The sequence below is a fragment of the Sander lucioperca genome, chromosome 21 (genome assembly GCF_008315115.2).
Source record: "Sander lucioperca isolate FBNREF2018 chromosome 21, SLUC_FBN_1.2, whole genome shotgun sequence".
In the NCBI taxonomy this organism is placed as follows: Eukaryota; Metazoa; Chordata; class Actinopteri; order Perciformes; family Percidae; genus Sander; species Sander lucioperca.
Window position 1 is genome coordinate 11,424,112 of NC_050193.1, and position 20,394 is coordinate 11,444,505.

Below are 20,394 nucleotides of genomic sequence, written 5' to 3' on the forward strand. Positions count from 1 at the left end.
GCATGTAAATGTTTGTCTGTATGAATTTTGCCTGATGAAGGTCTGAGGACCGCAACGTCTCGTTAAAAAAGTGAGTTCAAGGGATGGACAGGGTGCAGGATTCTTTGGTTTTCTTTTCAAGTCAGGAGTTTTTGATCCAACGCACCCCTCTCTAAGACTTGATGGTTGTGCAAGAACTTATTTTGACATTACAATCTGAGGGATTATCAAAAATGTTTGTAATGGGTTGTATAAAGAAAATTAATACTAATATTGTACAATTTTCATTTAAAATCACAACTCTGAACTGGTTGCATGCCCTCTAACATATTGTATTTCTGCAGCAGTCCTTCAGCTACACACATTTACCTTGTCCTTTCTCTGCAACCAGTTGTTCAAGCTGCTTTTCCCCTTATCAGCTGATGTGTCGTTGAATAGAATCCCAATACCCTGTCTCTCAAGCAGAATAGACTTTGGAGCAGCGAGGGCAGTTTCAGAGCAGTTCACTGCTGGGAGGTTTTATATCTCTTCCTAAAAAATGAAGAAGACGAAAGATAACTGGAATATATACATTTAGATTCATACATGCAATGATGTTGAAAAGAAGAAAAAGCAAATCCCAGGGCGTTTGATACTCTCTCGGGATTGGCATCTTCAGAAGTGCCATGTTTTTGACAGCTCGGGTCCACACAGAGCCTGTGTTTGCATGCTCTGACAGCCTCCTTTTGGTCTCCAGACAGCAGTCTGACAAGACGGAAGCTCTTAACTGACATCTGGGCATGTGTGGCAGGGAATACACTTGGGACTCTGCAGCACTGGAACTGTTGGCGTTTGTGTGATCTGTGTCTTCCTCACTCACAAACACGGGCTTCTTTGAAACAGTAATCATATCTGTTGATCCACTAGGTCTGCATGCAAATAAGGCAGCTGATCCCAACTGGTCACTAATACAATTACTTTTGTTTTCCACCTGTTTTTTGTGAGAAAAAAAAGGCAAGACACAAAAGGCTCTTTCCTTGTCTCTTTATATGTGATATAAAACATACAGACAGGAGATGCATTCTCATTGAGCACCTGTAGAAAAAACAAACTAGCTTAACTGAAAGACAAAATCAGTTCAATTTACTCTGTGGCAACTTCAAATCACAACAATAGCACAGATAGGAAGATGCTTTTGTCAGTATATTCAGTCCTTGGATGTCATTGTCAATGATTGTCAATTAGATATTTCCATTAGGCCATTCAGGAACGGAGATATAGGCTATGCCTATTAAAACAGATAGGGGAGGAAGATTAGAAAACATCTGGGCTAAATTGTCTGAAATTAGATATTACTCTTATGTTTTTCTGTAATGATTTTAGCACAGTATGGTTTGATTCTGTATCTACTGAAAGGCTGAGAGAGTCACCGGCAATGTATTCACTGGGTGACCAAAGTACACACGTTAATGTTGTATCTCAAAAGCTGAAGGCGTTCAAAGTAGTCATCAGTCAGAAGGTTTCTCTGTGAGGTGACCAGGTTGCCTTTCTGACTGAAGAGACGCTGGACAGGGGCCGTGGATGGCAGGGTGGTGTTGTATTTTAGGAAAAGCTGCTTCATTCTGGGGAAGTCCTGAAGGCACTCCAGGCTCTTCCCCGTTCCTTCGACGTACTTGCGGATCTCGTCCATCACTCCCCGTTGCTGGATCTGAACGGTGGGCTTCACAGACCCGTAGCTGAAGAAGTCATCTTCAGATTCAATGGTCGACAGATTCCGGCTGGGGTTTGCCTCGGTTATGTTACAGGGATCAATCTGGGATGCCTCTGTAGCCAGCAGGGAGCACATCTCCTCTCTGTCAGAGGCAGCCATCCACCACAAACGGAACTGAGGAGTTGTCGCTGTTGCAATCTTCGCTTCTGTGCTGGAAAACAGCTCCTGGAACCGCACATCAATAGCCACTACAATGGCATTGATGACATCGCCGAAGTAATTTGCAGCGTCTTTCTGCTCGTTTAACTTGTTCTTCAGACTGAGTACGGTCGGGATGACCAGACCCAGGTAACATTTCTGCTCCGCTTGGAAAAGTTCAAGTGCAAAAGCGAGCGGGTGAAACACAGTCACGTATTCCTTCAGGAAGGCCATCTCCTCTTGCTGCATGCGTGAGACCTCCAGGCGGGCACACAGCTCCGTCAGCTCCCGCTCAGTGAGAGAGACGATCTTCTGCACAGCACAGTACTCCACATTCCAGCGTATGACAGCAGGCACAACAAGGGCCATCTTTCCTATCTCCTCTGCTGCATCCATACCGACCTGGAGATGGTGGCATTTGCTCCATATGGCGAACACCTTGGCCATTGTACTGTAATGTAGCTGGCACATGGGCCCCTGTGACACAGCCTGCCAAAAGTCCTCAGTGACAATCAGCTCCAGGATGTGTGATGCGCAGCGCTGCACAGTGGGCAGAAACAGGAGCATGTCCTGCTCTGGCTCCCCCTCGAGGACGGTGCTCACGTTCTCGTAGAACCCAATGTCATCGTCACTTTCCTGGCTGTCCACTGCAAACTCTTTGAACACACTGATGAAGGGGCTTCCGTTATCGGTGACTGTGGTCTGAACTTTACTTTCAATATTGTATGCCACGTGGATGTCATGTATCCGTCCAGCTATGGTGTCATGCGTGATTCTGCCCTGCAGCCGTGCGAACCCCAGCGCAGCAGATTTCCTCTCCAAAGAATGTCTATCAATCCAGTGGCAGGTCATCCCAAAGAAGCTTCTGTTGTAGGCTGTCCAGATGTCAGCCGTGGTGCACACGTACTGGATGCTGCTGAGTTTCGCCATCAGCTCTTCTCGCATCCTGGAGAAACCCTGGTCCACCTTTGTAAACAAGGTCACCCTGTCCATGGACTTTAGCCCTTCAGTTAAGCCTGAAATCAGTTTTCTGAAGCCAGGTTGCTCTAGCACATAAAATGACTGGCAATCTTCCACAATGAAGTTGAAAATCAGCTCATCGATCTTTGCTTGGGTCATGCATTTGGAGATGATTTCCGCTTTAAGCTTTTTGAGTTGGCAGTGCCTGCTCTCCTCACCGTTGTGCTCTTCTTTCTTCCTCCCCCTCTTGACATCAGGCCTGGCTTCACAGCCCAGGTGTGTTCTCTGCAAGACAAAACACCAGTAAGGGCTCATGTTAGTTGTTGGAGGTGTGCCATTTGTATGTTCTGAGTTTCCATTAGTTTATAAACTTCATATGCAATGAAAATACCACTTGTAAATTATTGCTTTTTTTTTTTAGCGAAGTTGAACATAAAGAGCCTCCAGCGCCAAGAGTTGGTAATCAACATGCAGCTAGAATGTAACGTTATTTATCACGAGAGGAGCTATTCATTCATTGACTATTTAAAACATTAACAGGACGGCTACAGGAGGTCATTACAGGGAATTTACTTTGTGTGACTTACGTCTAAATGCTTCTTTAGGTTTGATGTTGAGGTTTTCGACGTGGACAGCAGATTTACCCTCGGCAGACATAGATTACACTGGACGATGATATTTTTTCCTTGATCTGCCTTGTACGTGAAATGGTGGCGATAACGCCAAGTATGCATGGCCGATTTGGTCTCGCCGCTGCTTTCATTGTGATCAACATCAATTTCGGACATTATCTATACTGTTATCGACGTCTTGAAATATAATAAAAGTATCGTAATCCGATTTAGTAATCGTGATTACACGTAAAGTAACGATGGCGGTAGAGAAATCCTCATGAAAAGGGGCAGGCCTTTGTTCAGATGTTGCTCTGAAAACGACGAAGGAGAGGACACTGTCGTCACTGTTTACTTTAGCACATGCGCATTGAGAGTCTGCAAAATCCATTGGGAGAATAGGCACAGTGGAGTATTGCGCATGCGTCGTACAGACACGTGCGCCCACAACGTGACGTCAGGGGTCCTTTCCTTGTGATTTTTACTCACATTAATGGTCGTACTTTTCCCTTTTCGGGTCCTGCTGCTGCAAGTTGGCGCCACCATCAGGGCTGCGGAAGTAAAAATGTTACAACAATAGAGAAAACATCAAATGAACAGTAATGACATAGAATAGCCATACAAGGAAATATATGATAAGACAAGAAACAAAGAAAGAAGATAAGATACGACAAGACAAGATAAAATAACATAATACATCAAACTAAATTCGGTTGTTTCAGCAGTACAACAGAAAAAGCAGAAATAAATATGGATAGAAAGTAACAGAAATAATAAAAAGAAGTATACAAACTAAAATAGAATAAAATGATAGAAACTATACAGAGTATTTGGAGACAAAAAATATGTTAAAGTGAGTGGTGCTGATAAAGTGACAGTGGTGTGATTAATAGCAGCATAGTCAACAGGTCTAAGTAAACAGCATCAGCAGCTTAATAAATGATATGGTTAAGTAATGGTACTCAGTGTTTTTCTCTATTAATATAATAGAATATAGTGCAAGAGTCAATGTTACACACATAATATGGTATTATATGGTACGTGATGATATAAGTGGGGAAATGAGACAGTCGTGTAGTAATATAGTATAGAATAACATAATATAGGCCTATATAGTACGACAATAAAACATCATATAGTAGAAGTATAGTATGCAGCAATAGAACAGAATAACTTATTAAATGTTTAATGTAATATGTTGTATACAACAATAACATAGAATAACAATGTAACATGGTATATGGTATAGTAGCCTATATAACAATAATCGATAAGGTGTGGTATATAATAATCGGTCCAGCAGACAGACAATAGAGAGGGAAAGGTGAGTGTTTCAAGTGGACCAGACACTGGAGAAATGGCTGTGTGTTGTTGTAGTCTGTGGTTTACGCTGTTTCAAATACATTTCATAATCTACAATAGATATATATTTCAAATACATAAAAAAAGGCTAAAATTGATTTGGTTAAACATTGTTATTGGCTGGTTTTATAGGCTTATGCTTTCACCAAATCAAAACATAGCTGACAGTGCACCTTCTCAAACTGTTCAAATATTTTTGATAGCATTTAATGTTCCCCTCCACTCAAAACTGTTCCTCTGATTGCTACTTCACTTGGATGCTTGATATTCCCTGTGCAGAATGATATAAGTGCAGAGATGTACACTATACAAATATTTTCACATTCATCTGCTGAAGGAGGAACATTTCTCTGTAATCTGAGTTTACCATGTGAAAATATGAGCATGATTTAGTGACAAACATGGTCCACTTACACAAGTGTGATGTGGAAACTTGAAGCCTGCAGTGCAAACACACTGAGACCGGACTTTACAGTGAAGTAGAGGATTATATATTTTCAATCAGGGAGAAGGAGTAGATGTCATTTTAAGAATTGAATTGAACTTTGTTGTGAAAGTGAAGCTATTAGGCTATTCAAAGTATTTTTTATATGTTTTTAAAACATGTCTGGAGAAGAACTTCAACATCTTTGTGTTAAAATTCCTTGAAGTAGAAACCGCTCCACACACAACCAGACATTGTCCTAACTTCATACCTCTTTTTATTTCTGCTCAGGCTACTTTGCCATGTTTTGTTAGTTGTTGTATTTTTGTATTAGTATATGGCATTAGTGCATATCAGTTGGTTTGGTTCGTTGAAAGCTGTTCTTTCCATAAATGTGGCACATTCACAATAATTTCACAGACAAAAACATAGCCAATTCTTATTCTAAGATGAACAACAGGGTGAAATTACCCAATCCCCGGGCCAGATTTCTACAGAAACCATTGGCAGTACTATCAAGCCAGATGTGCTGTGCCGGTCGAAGCCATCCAATAAAGTGTTTCCCGGCTAGTTTGAAAACCTTCTTTCTGGCTCAGAGATGCATTATCTTTAATCTGGTGTTCACATGGGCATGAATGGCATTTTATTTGCATGTTTAATAAACAGATTTGTCGGCTGCATGATCAAAGTCGTAAGCAGAAGAGGGAAGAGTTTGTGCGAGTGTGTCTGAGAGATGGAGATTCTGCAAGTTATTCACATGTTTAATGTATTCCTCTCTTACTTGGCAATGATCACATCTATCTATCTATCTATCTATCTATCTATCTATCTATCTATCTATCTATCTATCCATCCATCCATCCATCCAATCTTGGGAAATCCTTTGAATCTGAGTGATTTACAGTGTGCTTGGTGAGAACGTGCACTCGCCATACATCAAATTGCTTTTTTTAATGGTCTGTTCCACGGGGGATTGGATGTTTGTTAGTGCACCAAAGAGAAGGACCTTTGTGTCAAAACCTCCTCATTATTTCACTCCCCCTTCCTCATTGTTGTGACAGCTGACTGTGAGTTTGGTAATATTCATAGCTTCTGTATTCAGTGAAGAGTGTCCAAATGCCTCAGCTGAGAGACAGATTGTTTTGCTAATTAATATTTTCCCAAATATTCCACATCTTTTAAATGCGTTAGTGATCCAATTGTAATGCTAAGAGTTTTTTGTCCTTCCTTTATTCAACAGCACCTCCATTGGTTAGATTTGGTGAGGGTGGGGTCTCACGTTAGAGCCATTGACGTAGCAATGGGTTTTAACCGAGGCGCAGTTTGTGTAGGAACAGAGAAAAGTGTTTTGAGGCAAAGATAAAAGGGGGAAAAAAACAGAAGACTGAAGTGGTGAGGAGGTTTGAAGTGTTCTGAATTGGTATGTTGCGGTCGTGCTGTCCTGTGCGCTTCCAACCTGTGTGGAGCCTCTGGAGTGGGCACAACTGGTGTCCTCTCATATTCACAGCTGCGTCCAGTTGGTGTTGAGCATCAGGTGAACGTTTCAGACAATAGTCCAGCTTCTTTCACTTTTTTTGGGCTTGACTTTTTTTTTAGCCGAGGAGCAGAGAGAGTGGACACACATAAACATATGACCAGGATCCGCGCCCTGACGCGCTCCGGTGAGCGCATGTTGGACCGGTGAGAGTGTGGAATAGTATGAAGCGCCATGGCTTGGTGTGACCGCAGGGTTCAAACGCTACTGGCCACTTTGGGGGCTTTCGCTGCCTTTAGCCTGATGACCATCGCCATCGGCACGGACTACTGGCTCTATTCGCGGGCATACATCTGCAACTCCACCAACGCCACCACAGACGAGACCCAGTCACAGCCCAAAACCAAGAGAGGCGATCTCACCCACTCCGGGCTGTGGAGAATATGTTGTATTGAAGGTAAGCCTGCTCCAATAGTCTCACTTTAGGTCCCTGTACACCGGCAACATATGGAGGGCTCTGCATGGTAATTTGATATAGATGCAGGATTTAATTTTCTTTTGGTAAAACAAATAGTTTGAATTTTGTCTTTTTTTCCGAGGAGTCTTTTGTTTCTCAGTGGCGCACAAAAGGACGAACTCCTTTTACGCACGCCAAATCTTTTAATCGGGAGATGAGGAAACAACAAGAAAATGGCCATAAAGTTGGAACAACTTTTAGAGGTTATAGGTCAGATGGAGAAAGCCTCGATACGCACACATACGGATTTTAATACCGCTGAAATAGCAGATAAACGAGAAACAAGCGGCCGGTGTCCCGCTAAGCGCGCAACACAAGCTGTATGCCAACAGTTACATGGCATTGTAAAAGCATAGGCCCACACAATAAATACTGCTGTGTTATAGGCCTAGTCTGCAACAGACTGCGATGCCAAACCGGCGCGTCTGAGCCCATTCACTTTTAAGCCGGTCGTTGCCAAGAAATGTGCGCACTGTTTGTCTACTTTCATTCATGTCTTCATTGTATCGATGCTGTTGCTTGGCAACATCCCTGAAATTGCTATGGAAACATGCCCGGTGATTTAAAAATAGATGACTCTGAGTTCGCGTCATGTCCAAGCAAAAAAATCATTCTGTTTTAGAACCTTTGGTAAACATCCCCTCTTCCATCCTTTTGGAGAGTGTTTTTGAATTATTTGACAGTGACGTCTTACTTTAGAGGCAGCCAAGTCTTACCCAATCGTCCTTCCGGCCACCCCTTGATTTCTCGCCTCAGCGATCAATGAGTGAGTCGATGTGACCGGATGGATTTCTTCATGCCATGACCATGACGCAGAGATTGATAGACACAGATTTAACAAATAAATGAAAGCAACGACATGAAACTCGCGTATCTTCAGAATTTGTTCAGAAAGCCTACGTTTTGAAATGTAGGCATACCAAAAACTGACTAAATGTATCTTCAAATGCACTGCTGGAATACAAAACAGTCCCACCACACATATTTAGCTTTGTGTGTGCATGCCAACAGGGCCTATGAAACTCTATCTAAACTACAGAATTAAGAAGGACTTTATGTAGGCCTATACAGGAAGGCACTTTAGAGATACAGAGAGATGTATGAGGTGTCCACACTAAACAGCACATTGTGCTCCAGCAGCAGGGTTACTCACAGCCTTATTGTAACTTCTGGAGCATTATTGCAGTAACAACACCTTCTCACAACAGTAAATTCTTTCTTTTATGCATTTTCTTTTAACAGCATGGTTTTTGGTGTGGATACAATGAGGGTTTTAATTGATGACAAGACGTTTTAAAAGGTATATAAACCTGTTTTGTTTCGTCTTGTTTTGTCAGCTGAATATTTAAAACTTAAGTGTTTGTCTACATATATATATATATATATAAAACATTTTACCTGGACACTAAATACTTTTATTGCCTTTGTAAAAATCTGTTTTGGTGTCAGATCAGGTTCTTTTGTGTATTCTGTGGATTGGCTTCATTCCCATTTTCAAGACTTAATGTCATCAGAGCCCACATATAGTGAGCTGTCATCAATGATTAAACTGTTTCTGGAAGATGGACACTTTTAGACACATGTGAAGCACACTGGTGTGTTATGACACTTGCAATTTACTGAGAGTCCTGCTTAGCTGGGTACCTGTCTGTGATGTGGAGAGATTCACAGTGTGCAATATCCTCTGAGACCCCAAGAAATTAAATGAAATTTCAAATGCCAGCCAACGATTATGTCAAGCATCATTTCCCATCAGTGCTTTGAAGTAAATAATGAACGTGGAATAATGACAGTAGAGACTCAATGGATGCTGATGAGGTTGGAACTCTGTGCAATGAGACTTCTTTTTGAATGCATCATTTGTACAAAGGCCAGCCTATTCTATCATTCTCTCCAGTGCTAATAGTTTCACCTCTGTGCCTCTGCTTAAAACTACAAGAAGCTGCTGGACAATCTGTTGTCATGGAGACTCATAAGTATAGGTGAGAAAGGGAGAAGACAAGGAAGGAAGACACAGACACCCCTCCGGTCATAATGAGAAGCACACTGGGTTATTGATGGGGACGGCTCTGTGTGTATCACAGCTACAGGGGAAAACATCCCCACGTTTAGCTGAACAGATCAGCGACAACATGTCTTTCTCTCAGCGGCAACACGTTGCTGTAACACACATAGCAGCCGTTCAGCACTATTTTCTTCTCAGAACCCTTTAATGAATGTTCTCCAGCAGGCCTGCATGACATTTAAAGGAGCAGGCAGGAATATATATCGCATGAGGGCTGCTTTAAAGTGAGGTCAGCACTACCCTCATTTGTGCATTTCTCAACAACTGTTTTGCTTTTTTCTGCTGTGTTTGTTTTCCCACATGAATGTTGTGAGGCCAGGGTAGCACTGAGTGCGCCTAATTTGCATCAGAATCGGCAATGCATCAGAGGCTGTTGCTCATGTGTGACTCGATTACATAAAACCAACTCTTGAGAATGAGAAATAATCTAATTAGCAGGTACATATTTACAGTGAACACCCCAGCTCGTGGTGAGTTAGCGTGAGTGGCGAGGCATGGAACAGTTGGGTTTGGGGGGGGGGGGGTCACTTTGCCATTCACACCATGCTCCACAAGTCTGTAATTAAAGTGCAACAACTGAGAAGCCATGCGGGGGCACTTATTAGCCAGCAGGCCCCAACTTCCACCTCGACACTCCCTCCCCCTCTCCTCCGCTTGATGTGCTCTCTGTCTCCTCATCTCTTAATAGGTTGAACTCTCGTCATATTTTTTTTTTGCTTCATTTTTTAATGAACCTCTGTCACCTCATTCAAACCCACAACCCCCCTGCCCCTTTTCATTTTGGGTGCATTCAATTTCTCTTCTCCTTTTAAATTTTCGTGCCGAAAGTTATATGAGAAGATCAATGCCACTCTCATGGCTGTTTGTTAAATATGAAGTTATCACCAGCAGCCAGTTAGCTTAGCTTAGCATTAAGATTGGACATGGAGGGAAACAGCTATCCTCCTTCTGCCCAATGGTAACAAAAATTCCATCTTTCAGTACATAACGCCATTTTTGATGCTTTCGTAGATAGATTTAGTTTAGTTTGGACAGAGCCAGGCCAGCTGTCTGCCCCTAGTTCCTATCTTTGTGCTAAGCTAAGCTAACTGGTTGCTAAACTAACAGTAGCTTCATATTCACCGTACAGACATGAGAGTATTGATCTTCTTATCTAACTCTCAGCAAGAAAGCAAAAAGGTGTTTCCCAAAATGTTGAGCTTTTCATTCAACTGAGCTTTTAATTGTCCAGAAGTAGCAGGGCTTCTGTTGTTTCAATACTAACATTTTACATTCCTCATAGCTTTCAGTTGTTTCATCCCTTTACCATCCATCCAACTAACATAAAGATTAATTTAATATCTTGGGACTGTAATGGTAAAAACATTTTTAAAAGGTAGTTTTTTAGGATGAACACCGGGATTACCACTTAATACATTAGAAAAGGACAGGGATAAAGGAAAGTATAGCAATCTGAATCCCTTTTTTAAACATGTATTACATTTTTATTTGACAGGGTTTTTGTCCTGACAATTTTATAATACTAGAATGACACTGGAAATAAGCAACTACAATAATGTATTTTAACACTCATATAGGCTGCTGTTTTCTAAAGTGGCACTGTCCTCATTGTTCTGACCGAATATTAGGTTTCAATCACTTGGGAAATATACAATATGTAAGAGAGAACCGAGGGCTGCAGTGCAATAGATCATTCAATAATATCTTTAACATCATGTTGAAAACACATTAAATATTACATTTTTATAAGTAAGTGACAAAGCATAACAGCTTTCACAACAGACTACGTGGTTAGGGTAGGGGTTGATAGATCTTCGTGGATACACATGCACAGTCAACCCCAAGCAGAGCTGTGTTTGAAGAAATTGCTGCCTGCTGACAATTTAATTAACCAACTGTCAGTCATATCAACACTGAATCACTGATGTATTCTCCAAAAATGCTTTTCTTTCATCCTCACATGGGCTGAAAGAAAAATAAAACTTTATTTGATTATACAGTTGCTTTTATACTTTGTCCTGGCATTCCTTGCTTCCAAAGTAATTGCATGTGAAGTCTGTGAGTTGTGCGTGCATGTCTGCGTTTGATATCAAGGCCCAGTAACAGTGTACAGCTTCATAAAACCTACCCATCCCACCTGCTGTAAACCTCAGAGCGCTTTTCCTCATCAGTGTCGGAGATCTAAAAAGCATCAAGGATAAGAACAAAGCAGAACATGGTGCTGCTACTCCTTTTTCCTTGTAGATCTGTTATGTGTATAACTGAAAGTGCATCACCCACTGTTGGCTACTTGTGAAATGCGATATTAAAGTCACTTCTGATTGGTTTATTCATCAATCTATTTGCAGAGCAATTGAAGTGTGTGGAAGTGGGGGCATGTGTCTCATGGAGCTCGTGGTCATGATATACTGCACTCCTGGAGACACCAGCTCCCTTATTGGCTGAGCAGCGTTAATTCAAAATAATGATGATGTGCATCATCCTGTTGCCAGTGGCACCACAGCTGCTCCCAATGCATGTACACATGTCTGTGTGCTTGTTTGTGTTGGCAGTTATGTACTGTTATGTGGTGAAGGAGGTTTGGGGTTTGGGAAGTGCCATCTCTTATGTGGCGAGTATCAAAATACAATGAAAATGTCAAAAGCATCCTTGGAGATTGTTTATGTAAATTAGCTTATTAAGGGCTAACGGGTTGCCATGGAGAACAGGAGGAAATGCTCAGCATGGGGCTTTGCAACTCCAGTCAGGTCCAGGGAACATATTATTTCCCATGTGTTTACTGTGCGAGATTCTCAATTTGTCACAACACAATCACTTTATAACATCCCCCAAATTTGTGGATAAGCACTTTTTATATAACTCAGGTGACTAGCTATATGTCTGTCTGGCAAACCTTTGTTTCTACTTGTCCACTCAGTTTCACAGCTTTTACATTGCACAACTGTCCTCCAACATTTGTAGCACAAAAAACACATTTTCCCCATTATCGCTGTCTCTACCTTCCTGATTTCTCTCTTATTGATTCCCTGCTCTCCTCCTCTGACTGAGTTTCTCTTTATGTGGCCTCTTATCTATTTTTTATCTCCATAATTCTTCTGCTCCCTGTGCTTTTGTTGTTTCATTTCCTTGTACCTTCTTCCCTCATCTCCGCTCCCTCCCTCCTCCTTCTCTCCCAGCTATATAGTCAACATTCGGCCTTTTTTTTCATTTCACAAAGCGTCCAGCTGACAGCCTGCACACACACACACACACACACACACACACACACACACACACACACACACACACACACACACACACACACACACACACACACACACACACACACACACACACACACAGGAGACAAGACAGGACAGGCGTCAGGCTGGCTGGAGTAGCTGGGTCTAGACTGGAGCAGAGCAAGGAGAATATTGTGTATAAGTCAAAATTAATAGGGTTCTGGGTTCACAAAGGTGAATTTTTTTTTAATGTTTTAAAGCAGTTTGACACAGTTTAGTAAAGGTGTCTGTATTTTCACGGTTCTTGATCTAACTACAAGAGCCAGATGTGTTTTTGCACAAGGCACAAAGTCTCACATCACTGCTTAAAATAGTCCACAGCCCTTTTATTTCTATCAGTGACTAGACACAGAAACTTGTGCTCCATTTCCACCGACTGATTTGACGCTAATTAATTTGATGTCCCTTATTAAGTAGCAGACCTAGTTAATGGAAGCAAGCGTGCCCTTAAAAGCTGTGGCATAGACGATGATGGCTGTTGACCCTTTGGCACCTGGGAAATGGAGTTGACAGGTGTCTGTCACTGGTATAGTCAGTTAATGGAAAGGTTGACATTTATCCTGTGGTAGGTCAGCTCGAATCATCTGTGCCTGAGCCTGTTGGGCCATTAGAGATGAAAAGGGATAAAAAGGCAAAGCTAAAGGGTTTGGAGGGTGGTGTCCTTTTTTTAATCCCTCCCAAAACCAAGAACACAAGAGCAAAAGTGTACTAAATTGATTAAAAGTGTGTTTATTTTCTCTAACGTAAGCTACACTTTTATTTCCAGCACAACAAAAAATGGCCCGTTTACGACTAGCACATCCACTTTGAAAATATGAACAAGTAAGCTAAGCAGCCAAACAGGGTTATGTAAGAATGAAAAAGTCATTTTTCCTTCTCATGCCTATAATAGGCTATATAATAGCGTTAAACTGCAATACAAGAGCAATTTTTTCCTTATTTAAATGCCTGGCATATGCAGCTTTAACCTCAGTCTTTCAGCACAGTGTCATATATGTAACCATCAAGTGCATATTGTAACAAAGTTCTGATTTCAAATGTTGTTTGAATATATATATATATATATATATTCAAACAACATTTGAAATCAACTCATGCAGCTAACCTTAGCTTAATTTGCAGGCTAGCTACAGCTGATAAATCTGCCAGCGTCAGTTGTCATTTTAGCATAATCGACAGTCACCGGCTAGAAATGAGAAGCCTGCTTTTGTCCACCTTCATATGAAATCAAAGTCTCATTGCTTCAATAATTACTAACATTTCAGGTGGTGAATGTTCCACTGTTATCATAAACTGCATTATGTGCTGTGTGAGAACTGAATGCTTGACAGGTGTAGCAACGGTAACTAAGGCTGGGGGGGGCTTAGTGAATGCTCACTTGCTTACCTGGGATGAAGGGAGAAATGCAAAGATACGCACATGAACACATAATGCATGGGGTAAAAAAGATGCAAATTAGGCCACAGCCCAGCCCACATTTGATTCTGGGGGTGTAGTTTGCCGAATAACTGAAGTGTGAAGGGTTTTCACAGCTCAAAAAGTGAGAGCCAAAAGGCTCGCAGCATTACCACCATTGCACTGAGCGCATCCATTAACCCCAACCCCCTTCTCTCTAGACAAGGTGTTGTTTATTATCCTTCACAATTACAGCTACAGGCTTCTCTCACTCTCTCTCTCTCTACCTCCACTCCATTCTCCAGTTCCAACTCACAACGGCATTACAGTAAAAGCTTACAGCATGTATTTTTGTTGTTTAAATAGGCTTCTTGTTCCTCCCGTCACTCAACCATTAACCTGAGCTGGATTTGGACACAAGACATCAAATCCCTCTGGGTAACGCAATCTTAAATCCCACCGCCGCAAAGCGTATGCACTGATCCCGAAACACACAAACACATACACCTTGTCACGTAGCCTTTCTTCCCCCAAAATGTGTGCGTTGTGCTGTCATCTTTAGTTTGTGTGGTTTGCGGTGGACTCAGAGAGATATGAACAAGAACAATCCTTGTCTGACCCTCAGCATACTTTTATACAGTTTAGGTCAAAGGTCAAAGTCTCATTTATGGTTGGAGGTAAAAACCAGGCAGAGGATAAAGGTAATCCTTTTGTGCACTATATGTACTGTATGGATCCAGTTTATTCCATCCAACAAAAGCTATACACTGAAAGAAAAACAATGGTTTTAGAATAAAGTGCTTATTAAAAACAAAAACTTAAACAATGTATTTTCTTAGTGTTCAAGTTCTCATATTAAACAGTATAATTAACACTTGCCTGACTGTGGTATTTATTGCTAACAGTTGCCACAAAAAAAATAAGAGTTAAAGGCTGTGTTTCCCTTTTCATGTCCCGCTGCTCTCTGTCTCTTCTTTGTCTAGAAGTTGCACTGTTGACAAAAAATAACCAGAGGTCATCCGAAAAGTGACTTCCCACTCCTTCCTCTTTTATCAGAGACAAGAGCACAGGAGTGTCTTACTCGGGTGGACACAGTTTAACAAAAAACAGGACACTGGGTTGAGAGCAACTGTGGCTCTGACTCGAGCAGCCCCACATTCTTTACTGTAATAACCAACCGAAACAAACTGGAGATTGATGGATTCACAACAAAAGTCTAACCCCCAAGCATCAAATACATCTGGTTTAGCTTCAGCTTGCCTCAAAAGGAGATTTATGCATGTGTTCTTTATCCTATTATTTGTTGGTTAAACAGTCTACAGCACCTTGTGGACTATAAGTCATCATTATTTTGGAGACTCTTTCTCTTTGTCCTGCAGGCATCAATCAAGGCAGCTGTTACAGAATCAACCATTTCCCCGACGATAATGACTACGACACAGACAGCTCTGAATACCTGCTTCGTAAGTGCTCCCCACTCGTCCTCTTTGTCTGGCCTTTATCATTCCTTTACTTGTCAGGGCATGCAGGAAGTCCACTAACCTTCAGCGTGTTATTGTTTGATTCTGAGAGCAGTCTCCAAACAGGCAATACTTTTATATATAGAGACTGATAAAATGCAGAACAAAGGTGGAGAAAGGGAGCAGAGTAATTCTGACAGCAGTAAGACAGGTTTTAAATGTGTTCAGGACTCAATTACAAGCATTTTTCTCAGACTGTGACCACAACCAAAGGTATTTGTTTTTTTATGTGTCTGTTTGGATGTCTGACTGTTCATGTACTTGTGAATGATTTTAAAGCAATATTACAAACACTGCAGTGTATACCATAAGGCACAGCCAATTGATTATCTGCATAATATGTAGAGAGGAACAAAGATGACTTATAAGACTTTGGACAAAGTCTAAGCTCAATCTATTAGTCAGACCAAAGACAAAAAGGGCGTAATAAAAGACTTAACAGTTGAATAAGCTCATCCATCCTTGGAAACTTGTAAAATGGCACAGTGATTAATTTCTGGGGAGGTGATAGTGAGTGAGAGATCCGTTACATCCTGCAGCTGATTAGCAACGTTTTGTCACAACAAGGCCACCAAAAGTGGATGTAAGAAGAGAGGGAACTGGGTAAATGAGGCCTCTACAAAATGAAAATCTAAATAATTTACAGTAAAAGACATTTTACTTTACTGTTATTAATGTGCTTATTGTTTTATTTTGCTATCTATAAATTGCTTCATAATTTGACTTGGGTGCTGTTATATGGATTGATTCATGATTTGATTCATTTGTATTCATCTTTTACTAAACGGTAACTCTTTATTGTCCAATCAAATATTGGTTAATGAACTGTGTTAAAACCATTTACAGTGACTTAATCACTTACCCGATTATACATTCATCATGTCATGTGCTTCCTCCTCCATCTCTGCAGGTATAGTCCGTGCCTCCAGTGTGTTCCCCATCCTCAGCACCATCCTGTTGATGCTCGGCGGGCTGTGTGTCGGGGTGGGCCGAGTCTACAACAAGACCAGCAACGTCCTCCTCAGCGCAGGCATACTCTTTGTAGCTGCAGGTGAGCTGGAGGATTACACTTGTCAATCATGCTCCCAGCGATCAGCAATCATGTAAGGACTGGGGCTTTATAATAAAGAAAAGCTGCTTGATGTAGCACCTGTGTGTATCACATATTGGTCATCATCAAAGGTGCAATCACACAGATGAACTCCATTCCTCACTGAAGGTCAGAATGTCCATTTATCATACACCTCACACACAAGTGATGAGGACACGTGTTATTAATGATCTCGGTAGTGATGAGAGTCCTGTAACCACTGACTGATTAACAGCTTTACACAGTGGGAGTTTGTGGGCTCCATCATTGTTACTGGTAAAGTCATGGATAATTGATCTCCCCATATTCACTTTTCCTCTCTACTTGTTTGTCTACACTATTTTATCCACTAGGCTACATTACATGCCACTATGCCTTTTTCCTGTTCTTGTTTCTGTTTCTTGTTTATCAGGTCTGAGCAACATAATTGGCATCATCGTCTACATCTCCAGCAATGCAGGAGACCCCAGTGATAAACGGGACGATGACAAGAAGTACACTTACTCCTACGGTTGGTCGTTCTACTTTGGCGCCCTCTCCTTCATAGTGGCGGAAACTGTGGCTGTCCTCGCCATCAACATCTACATTGAGAGAAACAAGGAAGTTCGTTGGAAGGCGCGACGCGAGTTCATCCGTTCGCTCTCTTCCTCTTCCCCGTACTCGAGGATACCAAGCTTCCGCTACCGCCGGCGGACATCACGCGCCAGCTCTCATTCAACAGAGGCATCGCGAGAGAACTCGCCTGTGGTCGGTCTGAAGGGGAGGCCATCTTCCAGTGGGGCCCTGGACGAGCTGTCTATGTACGCCTTGGCGAGGGACAGTGTGACGGAGACCACGTACAGCCCCGAACATGAGGCGTCTGCTGAGTTCCTCCAGGTCCATAACTGTTTCCCCAATGATTTAAAGGACGGGGTGAATCGCAGGACCACACCGGTGTGATGGGCATGTTGCTGGGCTTGAGGTTCACCTCGACGTGGAGGAATAGTAAATAATGAAAAATCTGTTGGCTAATCTGTTGGAGCCTGAGTGCTTGTGATAGCCTGCCACCTTAGATGCACAGTATTCGGAGAGACTGTCCTTTTTTAAAGGACCTGAGGAGAAAAGAGGACAGTCAGCTGGACGGAAGATGAGCCAGTTAACCGAACCTTCATTTATCTGCCTGTAGAGATCATCAAAGCAGAATAAATGTACATAATCTGTGCTGTAGCTGATTCGAAATTGGCGTTATCTTTCAACTGTCAAAATGCTTTATTGAGCAGTGTGTGGATCACAACCCTTGTCTGTGTAATGGTCACTAAACATTGTGGGTGTGAGATGTACCAATCAGCAGTATTCTACCTGTAAATTATTCAACAAGGTGCTAAATGAAATATACTCTTCAACTTGAAAGTGTTCCTTTTGTGTGTGCAGTTTCTATAAAGTGTCGACCCTTCTCCAAAGTTTGTATTGTGTCCTCATAACCAGTTTGGTCTTGCCTTATGCTCTAATCATATGTTTGATAGAGACAACTGCACAGTCCTTTAGAATAATGCATGGCCTTTTAAACAAACAAACAAATATTTTTACGGTAGTATGGTTTGGGAGTCAATGTCTTCACAAATCATTGACTTGCTGAGTTGTAATGTATTGAATGTTTAGTATTTTAGCTGATTGTACAAGTCAACCATCCAATCCTCCAAATATGAAAAGTATGAACTATGAAAGGTTTTGTCTCCCTCGCCGTCTCGTCCTTAATCTTATTCTTCTCTGACATTTGTTAGTCGAACAAAATGTCCATGTTGTCAGTAGAGCACCTATGTTCAATGGCCCCTTTTCATTCACTTCCATATCAGTCCAGGCCATCCATCCATCAACACCTCCCGATGGATGTGACATTGTGTATGTCACAAGAGAAGAGCAGCTGACAAAAAGATGTACCCTAGAACTGTGAAAACGGCACAGGTCAGGACTTCCCTTTGCTCTGAATGAAAACAGAGTGTTTAATGGATAAGGATCAGAGCCAGGCGGAGAATGCTTGTCTGTCTGTCACATTGCCTGTGAGTCCATCTGGCTGTGTTTTCCCCCCCTCCCATGTCGAACACAGGACCCAGAAAGCGCTGTCTGCTCTGCGTCTCTGAAGGATTTGGCTTCAATAACCAGACGTGTGTGTGTGTGTGTGTGTGTGTGTGTGTGTGTGTGTCAGGTGTGTGTGTGTGTGTGTGTGTGTGTGTGTGTGTGTGTGTGTGTGTGTGTGTGTGTGTGTGTGTGTGTATATATACTGTCATCCTGCACGTCCATGATTCTTTTAGTTCTCTCAGGAAATACTATGTTGTGGCAGGTTAAACACTTTTGAGGTCCTCTCCCTACTTTGTGGCAGTGCTGGGAAATGGACCAGGGATAAAGATAAACCTGGTAAAAATGATTTGAGGGAGAAAAAAACAAAAACGCCATACTGTATTTATTAAATGCTGTGACTGTGTTGTGAGCTTGAGCTTTCTCAAAGAACCAGCTGGTGTTTTTTTTATTTTATTTCAGTCTTAGGGCTATTCAGTGGGTTCTGGTTTGGCAAGTGAGCTCACCCAACCACAGAGTCGTATTTGATTGTATTTTGTGTGTTTGATATACCGTTAGAGATAACACTTCATATACCAGGCTTAGCTCATAGAATAAAAGAAAGCCATCAGTATGATCCATTCTGAGTGTACACTTTTATATTACGGTTTTGGGGTAAAATCCAAATGTATTTGTTTGTAATGTAAAACTGTATATAAAAGTACAATAAAAAAAACATTGAATGTTCAACAGAGGATTCAAAGCATTATTTGTTATTATATGGCTCAATAATAATGCCTTGATGCATAGGTCATACAATTTAATTTACCATTTCATATTCAGGTAATCACACACTGGTTTTGCTTTTATCGGTCAAAAGGGTCAATCTATTAAATATTCCTTTGTGTAAGGTAAAGTACAGTACATGGAGACTATAGTTTATATTCATGTGTATGCAGCAGCTGTACTTCACTGTATGTGCTTATATTGATTCATGGCTTACTATTATTGTGAAATAAGCACATTCAAACTCAATTCTTTTTTCAAGAAATCAACGACTAACATAAATAATTCAACCTCTGGGAACCATGAATGTCTGTAGAAAATTTTATTTGAATCCTTCCAATAGTTGTTGAGATGTTTCAGTCTGGAAGCGGTGGATCGACCGACCAACAGACTGACATTGCCATCCCTAGAGGCATGCTGCTAAGATGGTTAAAAATCCACACGGTTATTTAATTGATGCAAAAGAACAAACCTCCAACTATGTATAACAGAATACAGATACAGATGTATGGGATGTATGCAAAAATAATTACGGTCATAAGCATTCACCTCAGTGTAGCTTGATTTCCATTGAAGACCTTTGATTGCTGCGTTTCGTCTCTGAGTCCTGAATGCCTCTTCAGTTCGGCTGCATAAGACTGAATCAGTAGCCTCAGAGTCTCTACATTGTTTGGCAAAGAAATAAATCATTCCACATCGTGCTGATGGCAGCGCTCTTAGATCAAAATGTTAAAAAGCCATCAGAGAGACGCACCTGACCAAATTAGGCTTTTTTGCAATCTCTAAACACTCACCGAGCTGATTTATTCAGTGAGCAGACTGAACCTTTCTTTTCTCAATGCGGGTGAATCTCAATTTACCGATTGAAGAAAAGAGTGTGAGCAGAGAAATAGACTATTCAGCTGAGGTTAAATTTCTTAAATTTCTTTTTGCTAGGTCGAATGTTTTTACTTTTTAAGACAAAATGGAGGCTTCTTAAAGCAGCCATATTATGCTCATTTTCAGGTTCAT

The 20,394-nt window shown here is 41.5% G+C and overlaps 2 protein-coding genes across 2 annotated transcripts; one reads left to right on the top strand and one right to left on the bottom strand.

Moving 5' to 3' along the window:
• Positions 1–987: 987 nt before the first annotated feature.
• On the bottom strand, positions 988–3,765 carry zgc:161969 (uncharacterized protein LOC569044 homolog). Its single transcript, XM_031312607.2, has 2 exons — positions 3,415–3,765; positions 988–3,112 (listed from the first exon to the last, which is right to left on the bottom strand). Exons 1-2 carry the CDS (start codon positions 3,613–3,615, stop codon positions 1,400–1,402), a joined length of 1,914 nt encoding a protein of 637 aa, XP_031168467.1. The 5' UTR covers positions 3,616–3,765; the 3' UTR covers positions 988–1,399.
• Positions 3,766–6,372: 2,607 nt separating this feature from the next.
• LOC116059662 (voltage-dependent calcium channel gamma-4 subunit-like) lies at positions 6,373–19,344 on the top strand. The gene is made up of 4 exons (XM_031312896.2): positions 6,373–7,155; positions 15,336–15,419; positions 16,387–16,527; positions 16,979–19,344. The coding sequence occupies exons 1-4, from the start codon at positions 6,933–6,935 to the stop codon at positions 17,503–17,505; spliced, it is 975 nt and encodes a 324-aa protein (XP_031168756.1). The 5' UTR covers positions 6,373–6,932; the 3' UTR covers positions 17,506–19,344.
• Positions 19,345–20,394: the final 1,050 nt, after the last annotated feature.

Coding starts and splice junctions, on each gene's coding strand:
- zgc:161969 (XM_031312607.2), bottom strand. CDS start 3,615: ATGTCCGAAATTGATGTTGATCACAATGAAAGCAGCGGCGAGACCAAA. Junction 3,113..3,414: donor ACCTAAAGAAGCATTTAGAC/GTAAGTCACACA, acceptor TTTGTCTTGCAG/AGAACACACCTGGGCTGTGA.
- LOC116059662 (XM_031312896.2), top strand. CDS start 6,933: ATGGCTTGGTGTGACCGCAGGGTTCAAACGCTACTGGCCACTTTGGGG. Junction 15,420..16,386: donor CAGCTCTGAATACCTGCTTC/GTAAGTGCTCCC, acceptor CCATCTCTGCAG/GTATAGTCCGTGCCTCCAGT. Junction 16,528..16,978: donor CATACTCTTTGTAGCTGCAG/GTGAGCTGGAGG, acceptor CTTGTTTATCAG/GTCTGAGCAACATAATTGGC.